The sequence below is a fragment of the Epinephelus fuscoguttatus genome, linkage group LG5, assembly GCF_011397635.1.
Source record: "Epinephelus fuscoguttatus linkage group LG5, E.fuscoguttatus.final_Chr_v1".
NCBI lineage: Eukaryota > Metazoa > Chordata > Actinopteri > Perciformes > Serranidae > Epinephelus > Epinephelus fuscoguttatus.
Genome location: NC_064756.1, coordinates 13,562,866 through 13,589,694, shown reverse-complemented (window position 1 = coordinate 13,589,694; position 26,829 = coordinate 13,562,866). Strand labels below are relative to the sequence as shown.

At 42.7% G+C, this 26,829-nt stretch overlaps 1 protein-coding gene across 4 annotated transcripts in view; it reads left to right on the top strand.

Annotated features, from left to right (window-relative positions):
- veph1 (ventricular zone expressed PH domain-containing 1) overlaps positions 1-26,829 on the top strand; it is a 124,430-nt gene that overhangs the window by 56,758 nt on the left and 40,843 nt on the right. For 3 of the 4 annotated variants that reach the window (XM_049576195.1, XM_049576196.1, XM_049576198.1), the window contains 5 exons: positions 8,677-8,897; positions 11,947-12,162; positions 15,326-15,702; positions 22,309-22,448; positions 22,754-22,888. In XM_049576195.1, coding sequence (XP_049432152.1) covers positions 8,677-8,897; positions 11,947-12,162; positions 15,326-15,702; positions 22,309-22,448; positions 22,754-22,888 — 1,089 coding nt within the window. The remainder of the gene's footprint in view (positions 1-8,676; positions 8,898-11,946; positions 12,163-15,325; positions 15,703-22,308; positions 22,449-22,753; positions 22,889-26,829) is intronic. The other variant, XM_049576197.1, reaches the window with a different exon arrangement.

The following is a 26,829-nucleotide window of genomic DNA, read 5'->3' as shown; positions in this document are numbered from 1 at the left end:
TGTTGGCCAGGATTTACAAAACCTACGGTACAGCACATAGCAACACAGTAAATGCTTGCAAACCTACGAGGACGCAAGACTGAAGGTAGTAAAAAGGACGATACAAGACACACACCAGATAGTGTGTAGTGTGTATACATAGTCCACACACCATGGCGTCAACAGGCACATCAGGTAAGCATGTCTGACATGAGCCCTATATGTAGCAGACCTCAATGGGGAATAAAAATGTTTGTTTTTACTTGTTATCAGTTGGAGGTTTGCATCTCTCTAAGCATTTTTAAGATCACACAACACTATGCTACATCCACTGTCTGAGCCTTTTGGTTTCGCCGCCATCTCAGGTTGGAGATGGATGTATGCTCCTTCACTGATATCAAAATGCTCACTCACCAAAATCTGTGTTTGTTAAAGGTTGTGCCTTTAAGAGACAACATGAACAAAAAATGCTTGTTCTGCTCTGAGCTGAACACCGTTTGTGGAAATACTGAATTTGATTGTTTGCTTTATCCAACAAAGAGAAGGTCTTTCGGCAAAGATGTTCTCATTCTGGACAGTAAACATTTGTGCAATCACAAAAATAACTTGGAGGATGCTGCTGCTGGAAAACAGGTTGTAAATAAGGCTTGTGTGAGTGTTCAGAGTGCCGAGGTCACGTATGGGACAGGCCTGGTATATAGAGCACGGGATAGTCGAATCAACTTTGTATGGACCTAATACTATTTCTGTCCACGCAACACCATGCAATGATATTTAGGATGAAGTCACACACTATAGTCGGTCTACAATGTTTGTGTGCCTTCATCAGAAGGTGACAGCAGGACAGGGTGAGGGCTCACACTCCCTCTTTTCCTCTGGGTCCATTTAAGGCAGTTTAACGACAATTTGGGGAAATTAAGGAAAGGAGAAAATATCACATGACTGTCACACACGCACACACACACACACACACACACACACACACAGGCACAGAGATCACGAAGCTGGAAACCATAATGCAGTTTTCTATTACTCCAAGGCAACCTTTCCTCCTCAATCTTCTTGTCGAAAAACCTGCCAACCCAGCCTGAGCGCAGACACAAATACATACACACATGCACGCACACGCAGTTGGTCAGACCTCAGTGTCCTGTCTTTCTTCACATTGGAACCATTTGGAAAATAACCCATGTTTTTCTGGGAAATGCCTCTGCAGAGGCCTCCTGGTGATGGCAGTGGAGAGTACCTCCTGTGGGTTTCGCCTTTGTGCCACACACACACACGCACGCACACACACTCACTGGGGTGCATTTGTACTCGATTGTAACAAGATTGCACAACACACTCAGGCTTCCTTAACCTCCTGAAGAGAGTTGGTCTATATTGTGTTTTTGGGCTTGTTGTCAGAATGTCCGTGAACTTAGAAAAAGAAACCCCTGTATACTGTAACGCTGTCCAACCCAACACTCCTGTAGTAAAGTGTAGTTTTTAAAAACAAATATGATTTTTTTAACATTGTATTTGTATGTTTTTTTCAAAATGCTATAAAAAGGTAGAGAAAAAAACAATAAAAAACAGAATACATACCAAAAAATAAGTGTACGAAATAAATAAAAAGGTCCGGATTGCTCTGTCTCTCAAGATCTATTCATCCCTGTGACAGTTAGGTACTCAGTCTCTCATCTTGTCATTGACATGTAAACTCTGTCCATTACTCCCATTTCTCTCAACATTGCTCCTCTTGAGTCCTCATCCTGTGGGTTAACAGCTCCATATCATGTATTTCATTCACAATTTTCAGCCAGTCATCCTGTGTTGGTGGTTCTGCCTTGTACCATCTTGTCATGATGGCCTTTTAACAAGCTGCCAACAAGATTTTCAATAGGTATCTGTCTTCTGTTAGTACAGTTCCTCTTGTCATACTGCCTAAGCACAATACCATGCATGATCTGGGTATATTATAACCCAAATTTTTAATAATAACCATATGATCATTTACCCAAAACTGTACAATTTCAAGACAGAGCCAAAATACATGAGTATGAGCCACATTTATTGCTCCATATCTTCTCCAACATGGTTGTGCCATAGACAAGTATTTGCTCTTAATCTGTGGTGTGATAAAGAATCTAATTTTATTCTTCCGGCAGTGCTCTCTTCAAGTACGAGAAGGTGTTGTAGACTGTTGTGTTCTCCACATATGCAGTCATTCATCTTCTGAAATATTAGCACCTAGTTCTTGTTCCCATTTCAGCTTTACATTTAGTGTCGTATTTCCTCTTTTCTCTAGTAGACATTGATATAGTGTAGGTATTATTTTGTATTTCTTTTGATTTGGTTCTAATTTCATCCAAATTTACAGTATGTTTTATGTCCCTGGCATAAAAGTCCCATAGTTGCAATTATCTAAAGTGGTCCTGGTTGTTAATGCATAATTTTGTTTCAGCTCTTGAAAAAGATGTTTTTTATTTGATGTTAAAGCTGTATCAAAAACGTGTTGATTGGATTCTATCGTAATTTTTAAGGCTGTAGTTTGTGGTGACCTTGATATACTGCCTCTTTTCCTGTGTTCATTAAGTGGACAAAGCATCAGAAACAGCTTTCAATATCATACAGTCCAACACAACATCACCACAAAGTATACAGCCAAAGTATTATCCTCAGTAAAATGAAACTGTGTAACATATGTTGATACACATATAACACACAGATTCCATACAGCAATAACTTTACTATAACCAAATTAAAGATTAAGAAGGTGCACTGGTTTAAAAATTGTTAACATTGTGTACCATCTTTATGTGAGTATTATAGCCGAAAAGAGATGAAACCTACTTTATACTTATTAAGTAATTTGTTTTTAAGAATGGAGCAGTGGTTCCCGACCCTGGGAGTCGGGCAGTTTTACCTCCTCAGGCCTATAAAATCTTTTCAAGATAACAATTTGAGAAGGTAAAAAAACTCTTTGCTCATAGCACATAAAAATAAAACTCACTGACAGAGGTTGCAAGTTACCAGCCAATGGACATAGAAAGAGGACATGACATGCACTCCATATGTGTGAGTTAAAGGTCCCGTACTGTGCTTGTTTTCAGGTCCATACTTGTATTTTGGGCTTCTACTGGAAAGTGTTTACACTCTTTAATGCTCAAAAAACACTCTTTCTTCTTATATTGTCTGCCTGATTATATCTAGCCTTGTTAGACCTTCCTAATGACGTGAGCTTAACATTCTTTTGTGCTCTCTGTGCCAGTCTGACCCCACTGCTGCCCCAAACACTTTCCAGAAATTAAAATCCAATCAGGGTCAATCAGGGATCCTGACATCCTAAACAGCCAATCAGGGACTGCGTTGTAACATAAAATGCAGGCCACAGCTTGCAGAATAGTAAAGCAGCTCCTGCTCCTTAGCAGAGTTAACACAGCAAGAAGTGAAGTAATTACAGAAATAGAGTCAGTAACAACAATTAAACAAGAAGAGTATGTACTCACAGAGTGTTTTGGAGGAAAAGATTTGGCAACATTTTATTTATCATCTGGCTCCCTTGGCGATGAAAATGTTCTCTGCTGTTTTGTTACACTGATTGGCCGAAAGAGTTTCTCTGTCAAGGTGAGTACTCCTGCCCACTGAAAGTGTTTTTGGCGGCAGTGAGGCCAGAGCAAAACAGAAATGTTGAGCTCACGTCATCAGGGTGGTCTTGCCAGGCTAGAATATACCCGTATTCACCCTCCGTCTGAAACGCTCCATTTTTAGCGCCTGTCTCTTTAAGCCCCTCTCCAGAAAAAGTCCAGGCTGCTCTGAGCTTGACAGCTTGTGTCCCTGTTTACTTCCTATCAGCTGATGTCATTCACATGCATTGCTAAACATTTCAACAGGAAATAGAGACCCATTTAGTATGTTAACGTTTGTGACATCACAACTTCACATAAGTCCTGGTTTAAAGGCACAGTTTCTGAATATATGTGGACTGTGTGGATTGAGTGTTTTGATGTTTTCACAGTATTTATATGACCCGAGAGCCAGGTGTTTTACCTCTTCAGGGCTATAAAACCTTTTCAAAATAACAATTTTTGAAGGCAAAAATAACTCTCTGCTCATTGCACATAAAAATATAAAACCACTGACACAGATTGCAAGTGAGAAGCCAAAAGGTTAGGAACAACTGGCAAAGAGAGAGAACATGACATGCAGTCCTTATGGGTAATTTAAAAAGTGTGAAGCCAGTGGTGTTGAGCGTGATCATAACTCCAGGAAAAACATTATTTTTCCAACATAGAAATGAAATATAACTTATAAATGTAACTCAAAACTGTCTGTAAAGTATCATAGTACAGTGGAGGCACTGTTTGTACAAACATACAGTTGGCAATTAGTTATAAAGAAATTGAATTGACTGAAATAATCAACACTAGTCCATACCCATTGAGTGCACAGTTGCCCATGTACAGTTTCACATGATGTGTGTTTGGGATACAGGTCATAAGAAGTTGCAGATTAAATAGTCAACCGAACCCATCAAGAAGAGCAATGTATTCAGACAGAGTTTTTGAAAAACATGGGACAGACAGAATGACACACTGACAGTTTCCGTGATTATGTACAGCATACCCTACCATGACTTAGTCACACCAAAAATTAGAAAAAACAAAACATTGGGCCACAGGGGGAGCCACAGCGATCGGTCGCATTTTAGCCATTTCTAAGCATTTTTCTGTTGTTATAGCGCCACCCAGTTGCCAATTAGAGTTAAATTTCTCCAGTCACCTTGAGGCGTCCTGTTCTACTTATCTACCAAGTTTAGTAAAAATCGATATGGCGGTTAGGCCTGGGTAAGAAATTAGCTCTCTAGCGCCCCCATTTTGTTTGATGGGGTCAATAATGGAGGGGTCCCCTCAGATTATGTGTGGTCATATGCCTACAAAGTTGCGTGGTGATGGGTGAAACCCTTGAGATGTTATACACCTTTATGTGATGAGCCACGCCCTCCGCAATATTCATTGCCTTATAGAAGCTCAGTTTTAGTTAGTTTTCCAACTTTTGCCAAGAGGGGACTAGATATTGGTCCGTAGATTATGTTCACCCAGTTTCATGCAGATCGCTCAAACTTCCTAGGAAGAGATCAATTTGAAGTGTTTTTCAAAAAATTCAAAATGGTGGAAAATCTATATCACTGGAAGTTATGGGTTCTTGAGGCAAATTTGTTCCTCATGAGGAGAGGCATCTCTGTGCAAAGTTTCATGTCTCTACGACATACGGGGCATGAGATATGCCCATTCAAAGTTTGTAATTTCAGTCGGTTGCTGTAGCGCCCCCCTTTGGCCAAATGACGTAATATTGCTTAATTCACATCCTCCCATGACCCTCTACCACTGTGCCAAATTTCACATGGATTGACCAAGTCAGTGAGGAGAAAAATGTGGAACAGAGTTTTTGTCATTATATAGTAAGATGTAGTAACATACTTGGATATATTTGTGGTGGCGGTATACTTTTCTTTATCTCATTTATCAGGGGGTGTTAAATCAGTTGATTAATTTTAACCTCAGGTTTTGATGAGGGAAGTGTGATGTTTTCGTACTGTATCACCTTTGATGTGCTTTGCTGAAATTCTTTCAAATAGAAATTTTCAGATTTCAAATGTTAAATCATCCGGTCTTTGATAATATATACTCATTGTTGCAAATAATTAATGCGCTCTGACATGGAAAGCGCACATTCACGCACCCAGCAGTATCTCCATGGGGCTTGTTAGTGTGCCAGACTGCAGCTCCGAAGGAAGCAGAGAGCTCAGTGCACTGATGGACAATCAGGGGAAACTAAGCGACCGAGCAAACAAAGATAGAAAAAAATAGAGGTTAGTGAGCAGAGGAAGGATTTGGCTTGTCGATGAACCGGTGCATTGTTTTCCTTCCTTTTTTTTTGGTAAATTCTGAATCATTGGTATTTTCGTAATGAATTTATAACAGATATCTCCTGCAAACAAACACATGTGCTACTGCCAGTGGAGGTTGGCTCCTAGTGTTGTTGGAATTATGATAATGGAGTGAAAGAAATGAATAGGCCAAGTTGTGTATTTCTCAGAGGATGTTTATGTGCTTGTCTGTATGAGGCTGTTATTTCCCCAGATCTGTATCCTGTCAGATTGGCACTTTGGAGGAATATCTGTTACTCTGCCATATTTTTTTGGAGAACATTAAACGTTATAATTAAATACAACAGTTCCTAGTTTTTAAAAAACTTCCTGTTATTGTGCTCCGCTGCAGGTTTACATAAGAATTTGGCCACGAGTGAAACCAGCGATGTGTTTAAGACATCAAAAATCAAAGCCGAGTACTTTTTTCCAGACAATTAAACATGATCTGTGACATTTGATGATTAAGCAGGACCTGGCAGGCTTTTAATGGAATTACTGTAAAATGTCTCACTTGCAAACTGTAAATGATCCAATTCTGCTCATGTTGTAATGTTTGGAAGTTTTGTAGCGAGTCCTTAAAAAGTAAAATCTTCTCAACAATAAATGCCTGAACTGTGTGTACAAGTAGCGCATGTCCCAGGAAAGTCTTTGTACCTGCAGTCTGCACTCCAGGCCCACAAACTCCTAAATACCTACTTGGCATGTTGTTACAGTATAAAGTCAAGTTCTGCCTTTTCTGGTAGTTTTAGCATCCATGTATAAATATAGCATCCAGCAGAGAGTGCTTGTGAAACATGCCCAAACTGTGCAGTAAGTGCATTCTTGTCTCCTCGTTACAAGGTGTGCTTGAGCTTTGTAAGCACAGGTTGGCTCTGTCTGTCTCTCTGTCCCTCCATCAATCAATCAGTTTGTCTCTCAGTCGGAGGAGGAGAGGGAGGTCTTTATTTTTCCAGTCCGAGCAGCGTGAGTTTTTACAAGTGTGGAGAGTTTTTGAAAAGAATCCTGTTTTTGTTTTTGTCCTCAGATGGAGGTTGTGTTGGCTCTGGTTCGGCCCTAAAACACTGCAGGAGTGCTGTTACCGAATCATGTCACTTGTGATCATCTGTTATCGTAATGATTCCTGTGTTGACTGGTTTGCACCACTTTAAAACGTCTGTTTTTTATTAGGAGCCAAAATGGATTTAAATAGAGAACAAAAATGTTGCATTTTCAAGGCAACATTATTAATTGATTTCCCGTAACCTCTTATCCTGTTTCGGGTTGCAGGGGGGGCTGGAGCCCATCCCAGCTGACACTGGGTGAAAGGCGGGGTACACTCTGGACAGGTCACCAGACTATCACAGGGCTGACACATAAGCCCTTTTTAAACAGGAATTGTGCAAATTTGCAGGAAAGCCCAATCAGTCTTTTTCAGTATTGGCAGTATAAAAACAAAATCGGGGAGTGCGGCAAAATGCTGCCTACCTACTTTTGTTTATACAGAATGTGCCTTTTTCGGGGAAGTGGGGGGCGTGAGCAAGTAACAAAATGTGTAACTCAGCGCGTGACATAAACAGTAACGTACTCCGAGGGAAGTCACGGCTGGTCAGTCCTTCGGCGATTCTCTCATAAGTCGGCCCGTCCTTCACTGTCCCCTTCATTTGACGGTTAATGGACTCTTCATGTACGAGGACAAGGAGGGCGCACAATTCCTTGTCTCCCCAGTTGTTCATCTTTACTGTAGTGTCTGTCAGGTTTGTGTTTCCCTCTTGCTACTAGCTGCCATCAGCTGTTTCCTGTTTATCCACCGCCACTGGGTCACATGTGCGGCGTCATCAACAGCTCCTCCCACAACTCATCAACAGCCCCTCCCGTTGCGGAAGGCCGCCTCGTTCTTTTTAAACCAAAAAGGTTCCGCCAATATGTCTACCCTACGAGGCGGAAAATTGGGCACCTCGGATCAACTCGACAATCCGGCTCTGTGTGTCTAAACGCTCGCAGCTTGCTGGCAAAACGGCCCAACATTCGTGGAAATTCTGGCAGTGTAAAAGGGGTTACAGAGACAGACAACCATTCACACTCACATTCACACCTACGGACAATTTACAGTCACCAATTAACCTGCGTGTCTTTGGACTGTGGGAGGAAGCTGGAGTACTACAGAAAAAAGTGCATATAAAACACTTTATAACTAGTGTTATAAAAAGTGAACCTACAACAACAGCGTAACAAGGGGTTAAACCTTTTAAAGTATTATTCTGTGACAAGGTGATCAGGTTGTGTACGCTCTGGATAAATTGTACACAAAAAGCAGGCTGAGAATGATGAAATGTTTGTGCATGTGTGTTATTACAAAGGCCGATTGGGGAAGTAGTGCCAAGTTTGCCGAGAGCATGTGTTTGTATTTATTATTGTTTGTCATGATTTAGAAACAAAAGTTGCACCAAACCTCCCAAACTGCTTGGAAGTGTAAAACTAATGTGTGTCGAATTAGATAAAATGCTCTCTTTTTTTTCCATCGAAACACATGTAGTGACACGATACTTTCAAGCCGTCCTCGAACACAACGCTGGTCCCATTTTCAGTCGTTTTCAGTTTACTCAAAAACAACCCACACCATTGGACAGAACCATTAAACTGAATGATTTTTGTACAGTAAAACAACTTGTTGGCAATCCTATCCTTTCTTTCTTTACTTTCTTATATCTTCATTTAGTTATATGGTGAGGCCAACATGTAGCACAACAAAAGATGTTTTAATTTCCTCCATTTCTTATAATTTCTGTGTTGTCTCCTTTCTCCAGACCCATGCACACAACTCGTTGGTCTACCTGGTGTCCTGTCTAGGCAGCATGGAGCACAGCTTTCACCACACACTGCTGCTGGAGATCAGAGCTCTGACAGACCGCTACCCATCTTTACTGGGAGGCTGCGGTAAAGACATCTACAGGATGAGCAACTCGTTCACTGCTATAGCCCGACTGCTGGGGAGGAGACTGGAGGAGAGCACAGCCATGCACTGCAGGTAAGGAGACACACATTTACAGAGTCTGAGGCTGTTTTCATCCTCTTATGTGTTAAATACTGAAATTGCTAGTAGGCAATGAACACCATTGCAAACTAAGTACACCCCCTCATGGCGATGGCACTCCCCGATGGCAGTGGCCCTCTAAGCGGGGCAACATGCAGTGCGGCGTGGCACGTTGCCCCACTTGGATGGCACGTTGCCCTCCAAGTGGGGCAACACGCTGCAAAAACTGCACAGGAATGGCCTAAGGAACGTGACAAGGAGCTCAAGGCATTGACCTGACCTCCAAATTTCCCAAATTCCAATCAGATTCAGTATCCACAGGACATGGCGGTACGCCAGAGGTCCTGTGTTTATGCTTCAACAGGTCAGACACCCCACTGTGGATTGGACTTGGCTCTGACCTGTTGAAGTATAGACACAGGTCCTCTGAGAGTGTCCTATGTCTATGCCTCAACAGGTCAGAAGCACCACTGTGGATTGGACTTGGCTCTGACCTGTCGAGGCATAGACACAAGACCTCTGGGAGCGTCCTGTGGTGTCTGGCACCAGGGCATTGGCGTCTGATCCTTTGAGTCCTGTGGGTTGTGAGGTTGGGTAACAGAACGTCCCACAGATTCTTGATCTGATTAGAAACTGGCTAATTTGGTTGACAGGTCATTGCCTTGAGCTCTTTGTCACGCTCCTCAGGCCATATCTGAGCAGTTGTTGCAGTGTGGCATGGTGCATTGTCCTGCCTGGGGGGGCCAAGCCATTGTTTGGATGGGTGATGCATGTCAAATGACATCTGCTAAGGTTTTCCCAGCAGAACATTGCGCTGTAACAAGATGATCAATGTTATTCATTTCACCTGACAGTGATTTAATGTTTTGGCTGATCTGTGTGTACTATACTATACATAAAGAAAAACTGTACTGTAACAAGTAGTTCCAGACCACTAGAGATTCACTGTGAACATTGCCAAACGTTTTAGCTCATATGTTTATTGGTGCTTGTACAAGCAGTGATGTTTCTATGAGTAATACAGCTGAGCTTTTCCTCAATATATACAAAATAATACTAATAATAATAGCAAGTGAAAGTTAAATAGCAAATTTTGAAAACTAAACACTGGTTGTCCAGCATGCACTGGGGTGGTTTGCAGCCAAGTTTAAAGTGGTCCGGATCAGAGTCAGCACCTCCAAATCTGAGGCCATGGTTCTCTGCCGGAAAACAGTGGGTTACCCCCTCCGGGTTGGGAGAGTTCCTGCCTCAAGTGGGAGAGTTCAAATATCTCGGGGTCTTGTTCATGAGTGAGGGTAGAATGGACCGTGAGATGGATCGGCGGTTTGGTGCGGCTTCTGCAGTGATGCGGTCGCTGTGCTGGACTGTTGTATTTAAAAGGGAGCTGAGCCAGAAGGCAAAGCTTTCGATTTACCGGTCCATCTACGTCCCAACCATCACCTAAGGTCATGGGCTCTGTGTAGTGACCGAAAGAATGAGATCGCAGATACAAGCGGCCGAAATGAGTTTCCTCTGTGGGGTGGCTGGGCTCAGCCTTAAAGCTCGGACATCCAAAGGGAGCTCGGAGTAGAGCCGCTGCTCCTTGTGTCGAAAGGGGTCAGTTGAGGTGGTTCGCGCATCTGATCAGGATGCCTCCTGGGCGCCTCCCATTAGAGGTGTTCCGGACATGTTCCACTGGTAGGGAGCCCCGGGCAGACCCAGAACACGCTAGAGGGATTATATATGTCATCCGACCTGGGAATGTGTTGGGGTCCCCCAGGAGGAGCTGGAAAGTGTTGCTGGGGAGAGGGATGTCTGGGGTGCTTTGCTTGGTCTGCTGCCCCCGCGACCCAGTCCCAGATAAGTGGATGAGAATGCTTGTTGTTTATCTACTTATTTTTTAAAAGGCTTTAGGGTTAATAATTGGCAATTGATAAAGTGCTTAAACTGTAAACAGCTGAATAAAGGAGCAAAATTGATAATGAAATCAGTATTGACAATATAGTTGAAATACTGATCCCTGTTGGAACCACAAGTATTCGCCTAACAAAAAGTGTCTTAATCATCTCGTCACAGAGAGCAGACAAAAGTTTTGCAGCTTATTTGAAACTTGCACAAAGCCAAGAGAATTCTGCGCCCACACATTCAATTATCTTTGTGGCACTTAAACCCTTAAAAATCTGGGTTTGTAATGACACACTTTTATTTGTAGACCATTAAAATGTTTTTCTTTATGTCGCATTCCAAGTCTGTCCTCCAGTGACTTCTCTCATGCCATAGCTATATTTACAATAAGTGGAAGTCATGAGACGGGCTTTAAAATGCAGTATGCATGCACAAAATGGGAGTACAGCTTGTGTGTGTGTGTGTTTGCGTGTTAATGTGCACAAATTGACTGGGATTCAACTGGCTGCAGTGGGGGAATGACACGCACTGCTCTCTCCGAAATAAGAACATCATGTGCAGGATTGGAGGCTTCCAGAGGCTTTGCTTGGGGTCTTCTGGATGAGAGATAGAGGGAACGAGGGATTGAGAGAGGCAGGATGGTTTATTAGCGAAAGAGCAGGGGGTGAGGACAGAAGAGAAACAACAATGGGGCAGTTGTAAGTCCTCTTTCAGCAAACAAGTGGACTGGTTAATAAAGTTATAAAGGCCGCTCATGGAAAAAACACGGGGAAGGGAAAGAGAGGACGAGAGATGGAGGGAGGGAGGGAATAATTAGTTTGGTTAGAGAGCAAAAGAGAGGAGACAGGCACCATAGTGAGGGACAAAGAAAAACAAAGCCATAGAGAGAGGGGAGAAGGTGAGATGTGGCCAGCGAAAGAGGGAGAGAGGGAGACACGTGGGGTGAGACGCAGAAATAGAGCCAGTCATCGTGAGAAAGCAAGAATTACAGAAAGGCTAGCCAGAAGGGGGAGGGAGGGAGGGGGAGAGTGAGGCGACTGAAATCCATCCAAATGTGTCTGTCCAGCTTCATCTCACGTGCCCACCACATGCAAACCAAGTCAACCCCTTTGCCCTGTGTGTGTGTGTGTGTGTGTGTGTGTGTGTGTGTGTGTCACAGGGTGGACGAGGCATGCCCGCCGTCTCCCTGTGCATCTCTTCCAGGGGGAGGGAGGGCGTCAGAGCAGCGGCTGCAAGTGAAAATTCAGGCCTTTGAGGAGAAAATGGGGGAGGAAGGGGTGGAGGAGGAGGTGGAGGAGGACTCTCCTGCCCCCCAGCGTCGCTACAGCCTGAGCCAAGCCGTCAGGGAGGAGAGACGAGAAATGAGATTCAACAGGTCGGTTGGTATGCCGGGTTTCTGCGCAGATCTGGCTGGATTGTCAGAATTTATTTTAATGAAGAATAGACTGTTATCTCTGTCACTGTGTGGGTGGATTATTGATTTCCAGTCAAATTAACAAGAGATCCTTTGAGCCAAGACGATGTTTCTCTGTATGTGTTTATTGAGGCTAACCAAAGACAGACCATCCAAAGATACAGAAATACTGTTTATTAAATCAGAAATAAAAAATGAAATACAATAAAAATGTCCACATGCTGAGAACACACATCACAGAAGCTCAGTCATGTTGGATATCTTTACATTTTGTATAGTAAGATTGAAAGCTGTGAGATAATGCTACAGTTTTTGCTTTCTACATCAATACATTGGATTTGGAATGAAACACATATCAGTAGGCATTTTTTTTGCCATCAGTCTGGTCTTCAGGAATTGGATCAACTTCCTAAGGGGCCTGTGTACTTCGCAGGTACTGCTTGTCTTGTCCTGCTACATTGTACTTAAATTAAGGGACCGTGAAAGGTCCGAGAGTCCCACACTGCAGTACTCCTACACAACACCTGTCACTTAAAGTCCTTGCGTCAACAACATCGCTATAGTTTCATTTCAAATCCATAATGCTGGTGTACAAAGCCAAAAAATCAACACGTGGCTTTTCTCATACTTCTTTGACTGTACTGTCCGTGGAGAGCATGGAGTCCTGTTGCATGTGTTTCTGCTGCAAAAGTACACAATGTTTTGGCATCTCAAAGAGGACATATTATGCTCATTTTCAGGTTCATACTTGTATTTTGGCTTTCTGCTAGAACATGTGTACCTGCTTTAATGTTTAAAAAAATTGTGTTTTTCTCACACTGTCTCTGCTGGAGCACGTGTTCACCCCGTGTCGAAACACTGGCATAGTACCTGTCTCTTTGGGCCTCCCTCCCGAAAAAGCCCAGCATGCTCTGATTGGTCAGCTCTCTGCATCGTCATTGCAGCCGGGAGAATAACTATAACGAAGTGTAGTGGCACTTTCTACTGTGAAAGAAATCAGAAAGAAAAGCATCTAAACCAAAAAATGCACAACCGAAATGGGAGAAATTTACAACATTGGCAACCAAGATTGCACGTTTCCTTGATATTACAGCATGTAGCTACATACAGCAATGTCAATACTTGAGGTCCCAAAAGTGGAAAAAACATTGGAAAAATAGTATTCAGAGCAGTCTGAAGCCTAAGGTTTTTGCCCGTAGGGATTACTTTTACATATGTTTACCGCGTGAGCATCCAACACTGTGACATTACATGTGAGATAAGAGATAAGGATCAGTGATCTGTCCCATTTTAGCCATTTTTCTGTTGTTATAGCGCCACCCAGTTGCCAATTAGAGTTAAATTTCTCCGGTCACCTTGAGGCGTCCTGTTCTACATATCTACCAAGTTTAGTAAAAATCGATATGGCGGTTAGGCCTAGATAAGAAATTAGCTCTCTAGTGCCCCCATTTTGTTTGATGGGGTCAATAATGGAGGGGTCCCCTCAGATGACGTGTGGTCATATGCCTACAAAGTTGCGTGGTGATTGGTGAAACCCTTGAGATGTTATACACCTTTATGTGATGAGCCACGCCCTCCGCAATATTCATTGCCTTATAGAAGCTCAGTTTTAGTAAGTTTTCCAACTTTTGCCAAGAGGGAACTTTAGATATTGGTCCCTAGATTATGTTCACCCAGTTTCATGCAGATCGCTCAAACTTCCTAGGAAGAGATCAATTTTAAGTGTTTTTCAAAAAAATTCAAAATGGCGGAAAATCTATATAACTGGAAGTTATGGGTTCTTGAGGCAAATTTGTTCCTCATGAGGAGAGGCATCTCTGTGCAAAGTTTCATGTCCCTACGACATACGGGGCATGAGTTATGCCCATTCAAAGTTTGCAACTTCAGTCGGTTGCTATAGCGCCCCCCTTTGGCCAAGTGATGTCATATTGCTTCATTCGCATCCTCCCATAACCCTCAACCACTGTGCCAAATTTCACATGGATTGACCAAGTCAGTGAGGAGAAAAATGTGGAACAGACACACACACAGACAGAGTTTTTATCATTATATAGTAAGATAAGACATAGTAAGACTGTATAAAATTATTGACATATTTGATAAATAGCCATATAATAAGTAGTCTATTAAACAAATAGCCTCTTAGAACAAGAATGTTGACTCACCTTGTCAGTGTTGGTGGTGGATGGTTCGTACCTGCTGTGTTATAAAGTGAGTAGTCCTGTAAACCGCTGAAAAAAGTGTGGGCAAGTGTCTGTTAGCATGTATGATTTGTGGACGTTGCTATGTTACATGGTACACTGGGCATTAGTGAAGCAACTCGAACTGGAGTGCTGAATCGCTTCAGTGTAATTAAAGTAAAATCATGCTTTTGCAACACATTCTCACTCCGAATTTCTCACATATCAATGTTTGGTCATGGATTTTCTGTCCAGATACAACATGCGAGGTACCCTGGATGCGTTGCTTACTGATGTTCTGTTGATGCGTTGATGTGTCAAGTTCTGCCCATTACATGCATTGTCTTGTCAAAATACACTTCCATTTTCACAGGAAATTTAATGTTTACATACAGTTTCTTTCAAAATAAACACAGCACGTTGTTACAACAATGCAAATGGACATTTTTTTTACCTTCAGCAGCTAACACACATGGTTGGGTTTTGGCAACAAAAGCCCAATCTAATGGGATGCGAACACCGCTCTCCCGGTTGAAAGTTGACATTTGTTGGACCCCTACCACCCACCTTACTCAGAATTTCACTGTCTTAACTTTCTTTCTTTTCCGGCCACGTTTCCCCCTAACGCTGCTGGCTACCGGTGGCTTTTTTCGTCGGTGTCTGACACCGGAAGTCACTGCCCAAGCGCCGGATTTTGAGGACCTCAGAGTGAGACCAGATTGGCTTTTGTCCGCAATACTCCTGCCATGCATTGAAGTTCAGATATTTTGCTGTTTCCCATAGTTGTTACAAAATCATTGACAACAATGTCTCCTTGAAGTTTTTCCTTTAGCCGTTTGCCCACAGACCCCTGGAACAAACAGTGGAACATTTGCTTTACGGAGTCAAAAACAGGAAGCAAACAAAATTCACTGTGACTGTTTTTATTTCCTGCTTCTTCATAGGTCAAAGAGCCTGGCCCTCCACGCTGTGCGCTCCCGCTCCATCAACTCAGACACCGGGGAGGACAGTGAGGGCCTGGAGCCAAACCCGGACAACATCATCCCCAACACATTGGTGAAATCGCACTCAGAAAACCAGGAAGCACCACCCACTGAAAGAAAACTGATAGGTGACGGCTCGATGCCTGTCTCTGCTGTCCTGGACAGAGGGGTCAAAGAGGCTGAGAAAGGTCAAAGCAGAGAGAAGGATGGAGAGACGGAGGAGCAGGAGGACACTGACAGACTCTTCATCCATTTAAGAGACAACATGGAGACGATCAGAGAGTTCTGTGGAGACATGGTGCGGCAGATCCCCATACCAGAGCAGTGTGTGATAGACGGTAATGTGAACATGACAAACCGTTCTGTCGGAGCATGCTTTCTTTGAGATCAGTACTAGAGATAATTTGATGACAGTGTTATTGGTTTGTGCAGTAGGAAGAGAAGTGCAGCACAGGGAGAGAAGCAGAGGGAGGGTTTGTGTAACCTGCTGAACCTGAATGAGATTACAGTCAGACGTGGTTGCTGGGGTTGATTAATGATGTGGTATGAATACGCCTCCTCTTCCCCTCTCTTCTTCCCACTTTCACATACACACACATCGGGCACCAATTGGACAAGGATTTATGTCCCTCGGGTGAATAGTTTTATTTTAATATTGCATGTGCTGATCGGTGATTTTAATCCCGTCCAGAGGGCATATGAATGTGATTTTTCTTCCTCTGCCACATTGGTAGTTTCAGTCCTGAATACATTTTTTTATCCACTTATAATTTATATCCTGTCCGGACAGACACCTGATATCGTACATGGCGTCTTTGACTGTTTGTGTGCTAAAAGCTGTTTCCAGTTATTGAGCACCGTCAGCCCAGCTGGTGGAGAGGATCATATTATTTTCCTGGGGAATATCTCTATTATGAGCTCCAACAATTTGGCAATGGCAGTTGAGTTACTAAGAAGAACAGCAAACATTTTTTTGCCTTCACGTCGGCGACAGCTGTGCCCAGGGGCATTGTGTTTTCAGGTTGTTCGTCCATCATTGTCATGTATGCAATATCTCAAGAACACCTTGAAGGAATTTCCTCAGTTTTGGCACAACCACCCACTTGGACTTAATAATGAACTGACAAGATTTTGGTGGTCAAAGGTCACTGTGACCTCATAAAACATGTTTTTGGCCTTAACTCAAGAACTCATATGCTAATTGAGACCAAATTTCACACAAGTGTCTAACAGGGTAAAGTGGTGAAATTATGACATTTTATATCCAAAATGTCAAAGGAAAACTTGACTTCATACCTCAGGAATAGTAGAGGCGACATTTGGTGTGATATGATACCATACAATAAGATGTGGTACATTACAGTACAGTACCCTACGCTATGCTATGATGCAATAGGATACGATACATTACGATATGGTGCGATGTGATAACAATGCGATGCCGTATGATGCGGTGCGGTTGGGTAAAATACCTTACGCTACAATACGATACGCAACTGGACTTGCTTGAGGTTCTTGAAGACGTTTTGGCTCGCGTGCAAGAGGTTTCTTTAGTTCTTACGACCTGGTGAGGAGTCGCAGACTTTAAATGCTGTGTGGGTGTGAACCCTTACATAGTTGTTGAAGTCATGTGTGAGCTCTGAGTTACATGGTCGTTAAGGAAATATGTGAGTCGACCCACCGGCCATCTTGTGTGTTGTTTTCATTAGATGGGTCCAAGTGAGAATGTGTGTTAAGTTGTCTAGGGAGGGATCCCAAGACTGCATTGGTGATAGGTGGTGTTGTAGGCCGCCTACTCTGTTTAACGTAGTCGGTTGTGTTCGTTGGGATCCCTCCCGAGACAACTCAACGCCCATTCTCACCTGGACCCATCTAACCCTAACGACACACAAGATGGCCAGGTGGGTCAACGACTCACATGTGACCATAACAACTCTGTAAGGATTCACACCCACACAGAGTTTAAGGCCTGCAGCTCTGCACCAGTCAATTAGAACTGATGGTGCTTTTTAAATGAGAGGCAAAACGTCTTCAAGAACTCAAGCAAGTCCAGTTACCTACGATCTAGCACTTACGATTACCATGACCTGGATGACTGAGAATCCTCACCGACTTAACAGTGTTGCACATCACCCATTCATGTATTGCACATAACACTGGCACACAACAGAGCACCATAAGCAAAGCAAATCACAACCCCAAACGCATCAAAGGGCATTATTTAAAATCTCAATTGAGTTTGGCGCAAATTACGATTCAGTTTGAATTTGGGCATCCTGTATCATCTGCCCGAATACTGAACTGGTGACACTACTCTTTGCTGCCCACCTTGAAACTGTGCTGAAGGTATAGATCTTCTTTGCTGTTGGGTTAAAGATGTGTGTGAAGCATTCATTTTTCAGAATATGTAGCTTCTTTGCAGCAACCTCCATGTTTGAGGCGTTGTCTACAGCCAAGGCTTCATGTAAGACAGACATGGATGGAAATTGTAACCTGACTGGCTGGCAGAGGCACACAAACATGAGGTGGTATTTCTAGTTTATTTATTGTTTATCTCCCCCTAGAATATTAAATTTGACATTAAATCATGACATTCATTTTATTGTCTTTGTCCCCCATTGACCTCATCCATAGGTTTACATTACATGCAAACCACCATGCATAAAAGCAAACAATGCATAAGAACATTGTGGTCAATATCTGATCCTTGATTCAGATTCAATTTATTGTTACTTTTGGCTATTTCATGGGAAAAATATAGAGTACTGCCAATCCTTTTATTCAGCTGCTGACTCCAGTGAACTTGTACTTGCTCTTAATCTGCCGGGAAACAATGTAGTCTTATAATAAAAACTATGAGCCAAACTCCATAGGGCTAATGTCACGGAGCTAATTTGTTAATGGAAATATTAATCAAGGTATAGAGGCAGAGAATTGTTTTGAAGTGGGAAAGGTTATTAAATTCAGCTACATCTATACAACGCAGTCATGTTTAAGTAGAAACAGATGGATGTTATGCATACATATTTAGTATGCATGAAGTGCATGTATATATGGTGCAGTTTTGTGTGTGTGCACGCGTGCTTTCGTACCTTAGTTCAAGCAGAGTGTGCTGACTAGAAACGAGGGTGAATCGGTTCATGTGAAAAAACAATGTAACGAGAAACCTCTTACGTCTCCAAACTAATCTAATCCACTTTCTAAAACTTTGTAATCCATTTTCACAATTCCCCTCTCATCCTTCTCATATTCAGGGATTTGATATTTTATTTTCATTCATGTCCTGCTTATTTTCCGTTTTTCAATTCGATGTGCTTCGTTTGAATTAAGACTTCACTGTCATCTTGTGCTGGAGCAGCGCCTGTTATCACCTTTCCCCTTTTGATTGGGATTTTTTTTTTGAAAACTTGATCCAGTCCTTCCTGAAATTATGACTCACACAGCTAAATTCAACCAAACACCAACATGAAATATGCTTGTGATATATCGGATGCACATATTTTACAAGATAAGACACATTAAGACATAGAATACATTGAGCTGGGTAAAAAGATCCCTGGCACCTTACACACCTAACACCATATGTGCAAACATTCACATGCACATATTCAACAATACACACCAGTTAACACACTTTAAAACACACACACTTAAATAGATATGCAATTAGACAGTACAGTCCTTTTTTTTAATGTCTGAGCCATCTGCAGCAGAGAGCCCCACCTATTGGGACACAGCTTCAGTTTTTTGAACATATTAAGAACAGAAAAGTCACTCTCACACACACACACACGCACACATGCACACACAAAGCACCAGACTCAAACGAGGTGATGATATTTTGATTGACAGGAGGGGATGTTATTACTCCGCCTTTGGCCTTAATGTCATTTTAACTAAGAGGCAGCCAGGAGTCATACCTTACACACACACAGAGTCACTCATACATGCACACACACATGTACGCACACACGTAAAAGAGGAAACAAGACAAAAAATAACAAACTCCTCCTTTGGCCTCTGGTTAATTGATTAAATATAAAAATGAATGTAAATATACAGTTGTTAAACACATACATGTAGAGGCACATCCATCCCTACATCCATAATTGGTGCTTCACATAGCCTCTCTTAGTCTCTTAATGAGAATCAACCCCTCAGCACTTAGGATATGATGTCACAAGTGGTCTCAGCTGGATGATGTCATCATGCTGCTGGCTGACCTACACTTGAGCTGCTGACCCTCCGTCTCAAGGGATGAGGATTACACAGAAGAGTGCACATGCACATGTATCCTCAATCCAAACATCCACACACACACTCTCACACGTTGACACAAAAATATACAGCGTCACCGGCTATTGGATACAAACAAACTTTCTCAGAAACACATGTGCTAACGAATAAAGGAGGATAAACAGACGCACACTGTAGTTCAACACGTGTAGTTACCACCATTTCTTTTTCACAGTGTCTCCTATGAGTTGATTTTGTACATTTGTAAGGCATTTGAGTTTATTCCAAAGATAACATGCCCAGAATGAGAAATGAACGTCAAGTTTATGACGATCTAGAAAATGTTTGATTCCTTTAACCATTTTGGGAGAGGCGCTCTTTCTTTGACAGTTAGATGAGAAAATTGACACCTCTCTTGTGTTTGACAGTCTAATATGAGGCCACAGCCTGCAGCCAGTTCGGTCAGCTCAGCAAAAAGAGAGTAAACAGGAGGAAACAGCTGGCCTGGCTCTGTCCAAAGGCAACCTACCAGCACCTCCAAAACTAATGTGTATAATCTGTACAGAAATGTGCTTGTATGGGTCCACACCTTTGAATTTGCGCACTCCACCGAGTTGAAGGATTCATCAGGCACCGTGATGTGAAACAGTGGTTTCTTGCTTGCAAAAGCAATCGATCTGATGAGTGCCACAAGGGACTAAAGCTGTTGTCAAGAGTTCTTCTTAATATCGCCTGACATTTCAGTTTGTTTTTACTTAGCTCTGCTCCAAACCCCAATAAAACCAGCATGTTGGCATGGCTACAGTGTGTACTTTAATATATATAAGATGCAGGCGGATACGCTGGGCTCCAGTGATTGATTAGGGAAAATCCCCCTCTGCGACGCAAATGGGTCAGAGTACAAGCAATGTCAGACTGATGAGGGACACAGTTCAATCAGGAGAGACAGAAGAATGAAGATAATACTTAATTAAGATTTAACAGAAGTCTTTTGTGCTTGGACACCAGAGGGAGATATTTGGTTATTGAGGGACATCTCATTGGCAGCAGGATAAATCCCCCCCATGGAGTCCGGACACTGGTGGTGGAGGTGGCTGATGACTCTGAGGCTGATGAGTGCTGAGGCAGACGAGGATGATGAATCCGTAAAGAGTGGGTGGTGATGCGGAGGTGGAGGGTGCGCTCGACTGCAGCTAGCAAGAACTACGGCAGAGAAAGAACCATATTCAAAATAAGGAGCAGTAAGATGATAGGCTGACAGAGAAGGTGTGTCGCTGTGCTGTTGGTTGATTGTGAATCAGCCGAAAAACAGCTGACGGGCTCAATTCACAGACCTAGATGATGACACCTAGAGGTAGTGAGTGAGCATGCATGCAAGGAGTGAATGGCAGGGTGAGAAAGAAACTTACAGCCTGAGCATGAAAAGTCTTCCTGGCTGAACTTTCACCAGAGCTTCAGACTGTAATGAGCTGACAGTTCTGTCTGATATCAGGCGAACAATTTGCAGTTTTACTGGGGATTTTGTGCTGCACTATTTCTCAGCTGGAAGCAGTTGCCAGGCAACTAGTGGAGACTCCATGTAGGTTGAGCTGTCATTTTTGTCTGTATATGTAACCTGCTTTTTGTTCATATTACCTGTCAAAGATCTTATCGATAAAAATGTTCAGCTATTTAGTCTTTGGGAGGTTTTTCATTGTGCGAACTTCCCCTTTTCCTTTGCAAGCTGTTTTTTGTGCAGCAGCTGTACTCAGCTGGATGTGCACACTATCCATGTTTTGCATGGTATCAATTCCCTCCTATAACCTTTCACCATCAAGTGATTTATTTTAAAGTGATTTAAATTTATTACCAGCCAGAGACCATCTTGCTATTGAATCGCTCCAGCTGCTATCACCTTCCCCACTCCCAGGGCCCTTGCTGAAGACACACTTTTCTTTGAACTTGATGTCATTTTGATCTTATCTACACAAAAGAGTGTGACTCTGTCTTGCACAGTTGCAATGTTATTGTGTTGACAAAATCTTTCCACAGACAATCATATAAAAACCTGCCAAAGTACTCAAAACAGCTTCTGTGGTAGTTCCCGCTACAACTGGTGTCGCCAGCACCTCATTTCTCCATGATGACACACACACACACACACATGATGACTCGTGACAGCTGGTAAAAATTTGCAGTCATTGCTTTAAAAGACAGAAGAAATCCTATATTTTTTTTTACCAGGAAACTAAGAAACAAATGTGATGCACTGAATCCATTTTTATGCAGGAGGCATATTATTCAGCTAAAATAAGGTTCTTAATATATGACTTTGTTTGTTTGACATAAAATAAAAATGAAATATTAAAATGAAGCACTCCAAAGAGTAACTAAGTAGCTAAGTTAGTATTTCATTTTGATGATTTCCATGTAAAGCACAAACTGTTGCCCCTTCACCAGTTTCTTCTCCCTCGCTGATAGGTGGGAGTTTGTGGGAGGTGGTGTTGAGTAAAGAAGACACTTCCTGATTGCGAGACTCGGTGTCCTTGCATGCTATGAATCACTCTGTAAATATGTTCCCAAGGTTACACAAGTCCATATGTGCAAGGGGACAGAGAGGAGCCCACAGACTGACTCTGGTTTAGCTTAGGAATTTCAATTGGAGCATCTGCGAAAGATGAATAATTTTACCATTTTTAAATGTGTCTTTGTGTGTGTCTGTGTGACAGATTCAAATCGAGGATGTGTGGCCAAGCTGTCGTTCTCCTGTCCTCTTAAGGGCCACTACTGTCTGTACGCTAAGTCCTGTTTCAACCTGACCAGCCGACAGCCTCATCTTTGGATACACATCATGCTGCTACACCTACAGGTGCACAGAAAACAGTTGCTCACTGAAGTTGTAAAAATATAAGCTTTGAGTTAAATATTTATTCTGAAAGCCTCCTTATCATATTTAGGGGAATATGAAGAGCTTTACAGTCGAGTTAAATATTTAGGAATGCAAACTGTGATTGCATCTGTTCATGTAAAATGGCAAAAAACAGTACCTTTGTTTTCCTGACCTTTTTCCTCTTCTTTGCCCCCCATACTTCTCCTCCATCTCTGTCTGGGCCATATCTCTGTTTAATGTTTTTTCTTCCTCCCTGCTGTTTTCTTTTCTCTTTCTTTGACCAGAGTAAATCCAGTGTTGCCCTGTGCTCCAGAGATGAGTGTGTCCAGAGGCTCGCCTCCCTCTGGGAGAAGACTCAGCTAAAAGGAGCTCACAGCTTCCCCATGGCTATGACACAGCACACCACGCCACACAGAAAGGTACTTAACTACAGTATGTGCGTGTGTGTGTCTGTCTGTCTCAAGCAGAGGGGATGAAGTCATCAGCGGTGGAGCACAAAGAAACTCCAACATAGGAAGGTGTCAAAGTTCAGCATCCACTTTGTTTAAATATGGAATGCGCTAAATGGGCAGTTGTGTATACAAGGCCTCCGCTCACCCCGACTCCACATCTTAATCATGTCTGTGTGTGGATGTGTGTGTTACTGCCTGTGTCCATTTCAGTGTCTGTTTTTGTATGTGCGTGGATGTGGGTGGTGTTCCTCGTGCAGCCCCTTCATACTGTGACAAGCTAAATGGTCGCGAGGAAATAATTAGACCCACAAAGAAAATACAGCTGTCGTTTGTCTTTCTCTGAACATGTGTTGTGGCTGCAATCAGATGGACCAGCTATGGGTACCATATGGAGCATGAGCGTACCCAGTTGTTCATAAACACACACAATTACACACACCAACTGTACACAGGGAAGCAGTAGTGGATGAAGTATTCAGAACCTTTACTTTGAGTATTAAAAGTACTCAGTGCAGACAGATATCCATTCACTTTCATCCCCTTATCCGGGGCCGGGTCACTGGGGCAACAGGCTGAGGAAAGCACTCTAGACGTCCCTCTCCCCAGCAACACTTTCCAGCTCCTCCTGGGGGATCCTGAGGCGTTCCCAGGCTAGATGAGATATTCAATCCCTCCAGTGTGTTCTGGGTCTGCCCTGGGGCCTCCTACCATTTTGTTAAATGAGAGGCAACCAGCATCCTGATCAAATGCCTGGCCCCTTTTGCCCTTTCGACACGAAGGAGCAGCGGCTCTACTCCTAGCTCCCTCTGGATGTCTGAGCTCCTCACCCAACTCTCAGGCTGAGCCCAGACACCCTGCAGTGGAAAATCAATTTAGCCGCTTGTATCCGCAATCTCAGTCTTAGAATCACTACTGTGGATAGACTGGTAAATCAAGTGCTTTGCCTTTCAGCTCAGCTTCCTCTCTACCACTACGGTCTGGCAAAGTGCCTGCATCACTGCTGACGCTGCGCCAAACTGCCTTGTCCGTCTCACACTCTATTTTACCCTCACTCATGAACAAGGCCCTTAGATACTTTAACTCCTTTGCTTGGGGCAGTAACTCTCCCAACCCAGAGGGGGCAGTCCACCGTTTCCCAGCAGACAACAATGGCCTCAAAACTGGAGGTACTATCGCTTCAGTGCAGACAGATAGCTCTTGCTATTGTTATACTATTATATATTATATCATTATTACTCACGCATTAATGTAAAGGCAGGATGTTACTGATGAAGCTGGTGGAGCTCTTTTTTGTATAAAGGACTGTATTTAATGATTAATGATTGGATCAGCTGATTATTCTCTCTCACACAGGCTCCACCCTCTACTGGACTCTATAATACTTGGGTAATACTCAGCCTGTGCTAATAGAACTGAATGAATCTCAGAATGTCAAAATAGTTGCCATTTTATTTTCAACTGTGCTTGCACATACTGCTGGGAAGCTATTAATAACAAAACGTCATATATCATCAGCTCTTCATATGATTTGTGCTCAAAAATCTTAACTTGTAAAGTAACAAGTACCTAAATAAATGTCAAATAAATGTAGGGGAGTAAAAGCACAATATTTCCCTTTGAACTACAGTAGGATGGAAGTATTAAGTGGCATGAAAAGAACATATGTTAAGTCGAGTTAAGGACAGGTACCTCATATTTCTACTTAGGTGCAGTACTTAGGTAAATGCACCTAGTTATTTTCACACTGCAGGGCAGGAAGACTCACACTGTGTGAAGCTCAACAGTTCAAACATGGTCGTAAACGTCTGCTTTACTGGTTTCACTGTATCAGTCTCCAGTAAAACCTCTGATTTACCTTCTTAGCCACCAGTAAAATATGCTCCCTGGTGTTCTCAACTGGGCCCAACTGGACCACTCAAACCTTAAAGGAATACTTTGACGTCTTAAAATCTGCTTGTTTGGTTGCTTAGGAGTTAGATGAGAAGATTAGGACCACTTTCATGTCTGTAGGAAAAATACAAAGCTATAGTCAGCAAAGGCCGGTCACAGGGGACAACAGCTAGCCTGGGTGACTCTTAAAGATAGTGTGTTATATCTTGCTTCTTTGAGCTGTGCACAAACAGAAAATTAAAAACTACAGATGTACTGACATGTGGAAGCTAGCATGAGACTGTAAATACAGATCAGTTCTTGGGGAAAGTTGATACCAGAGTTTGTTTTTGGCTTGGGAAAATGTTGTCTATATTGTTTGGAGGGTTAATGAAATTGCATCATTGTGATGCATCAACCTTAAAAACACAGCGTAAACTAACAGACTGACAGACTTCTGACATCTCTTTTTGCTTTAACACTAGGACAGCCAGTACTCTGGGACCCCCCACGGGCACTGCAACAGTCTGGGCGCACCCATGGAATGCTTGAGCATTGCACTCACTTTTGAGCGCGTCTTCTGTACATCTATATTGAAAACAATGGATTTAATGGCGGAAAAATCTTAGCATGTGTACAGGCTGTTAGCCAACTTATTTTTTTTCCCAGAAGCTAATTGTTGTGCTGTTACAACGAAGGTTCCGGTGCAATCACATCCTTTTCAGAAGCTTCGTAAACCACCCTTGAACTGTTGTGTTTTTTTGGAAACTTTGAAAAAATATATTGATAATTATAAGCCTGACTCTGAATGTCCTCTGTTGATGTCCACTAGCAATTTCTGTCATCCAGTCAGAGGCTGTGTTCCAACCAAAGTTGTCAACCAAAACAACGCGGTCTCACTCCAAAGTCGTCAAAATCAGGCACTTGGGCAGTGACTGTGACGGTGTCAGACACTGAAAATAGCCGTCCTTGAACGTCAGCATGATACGTGGCCGGTCGCCGTTATAGTTTAATGGTGGCCAGTGGCATCGGGGGAAACACGGCGGGACAAGAATGAAAGTTAAGGCGGCGAAAGTCTAAGTAGGGTGGGTGGGAGGGGTTGTGAGATGGGTCCAACAATCACTGCTTTTCAGCCAGGAAAGCAGTGTTTGCATGCTGTAAGATTATAAAGCCAAACCCTGTTCTTTTTCCTAAACCCAACCACATGTTTTTGTTGCCTAAACCCAACTGCGTTGATACATAATGAGGTTGGAGTGAGAATGTGTTGGTCAAAAGGAAAATGCAAAAAATTGAACACAAATGTTAACAGAAGTATAGTTTGGGAACTGCAGTGACAGTGGCGACAATCTTGTGTGTTTTATTTTAGTACCCTCTAAGCTCCTGAAAACATCAAAAACACACATGTAGGGAAGGTTGTAGAGTGAGAGATTTGTAGTCTTTATTTAAACATAATTTTTTTTAGCATTATAAAAACCCGAGCGGCCTGTCAGACCATGTTGACAGCGCTAATGTTAAAATGGCTTCAGTTTCATTGTCCAGGGAGCGCCACGAAAAACCACAGAGAAGAGACGATGAGATTTAACAGGAGAGGGGGAGGAAGAAGGCCATGACCTTTCCCTCCATCCATATGCTCTGCATTTCCTCTTTGCTTTCTTTCCCTCTCTATTAGTCCTACAGCTTCACTCCTGTCACTATCACCCAATCAGAAACACATGTAGTGGGAGACGGGAGAGAAGAGATGCAATGGGAGGAGGGCTATTATATACATATGAGACATGAAGGTTATCGATTATGTCTGCACTGACAGGCAGATTTAAAGGGAGAGTATAGGGCTTTATGAGGCTTCGGAGATTTAAGAGGGAGTTATGCATGGCCTCTGACAACTTAGTTTAGTAGTTTTATCACACAGAGATAATAGAAAGCTGGTGCGAGTGAAGATGTGAGGAATGGGAGGAGGTAAGGATGAGCGATAAAACATGGATGTGAGATTCTCAGGCGGAGGAGGTTGAGCAATATACAGTAACAATAAAAAGGCAATG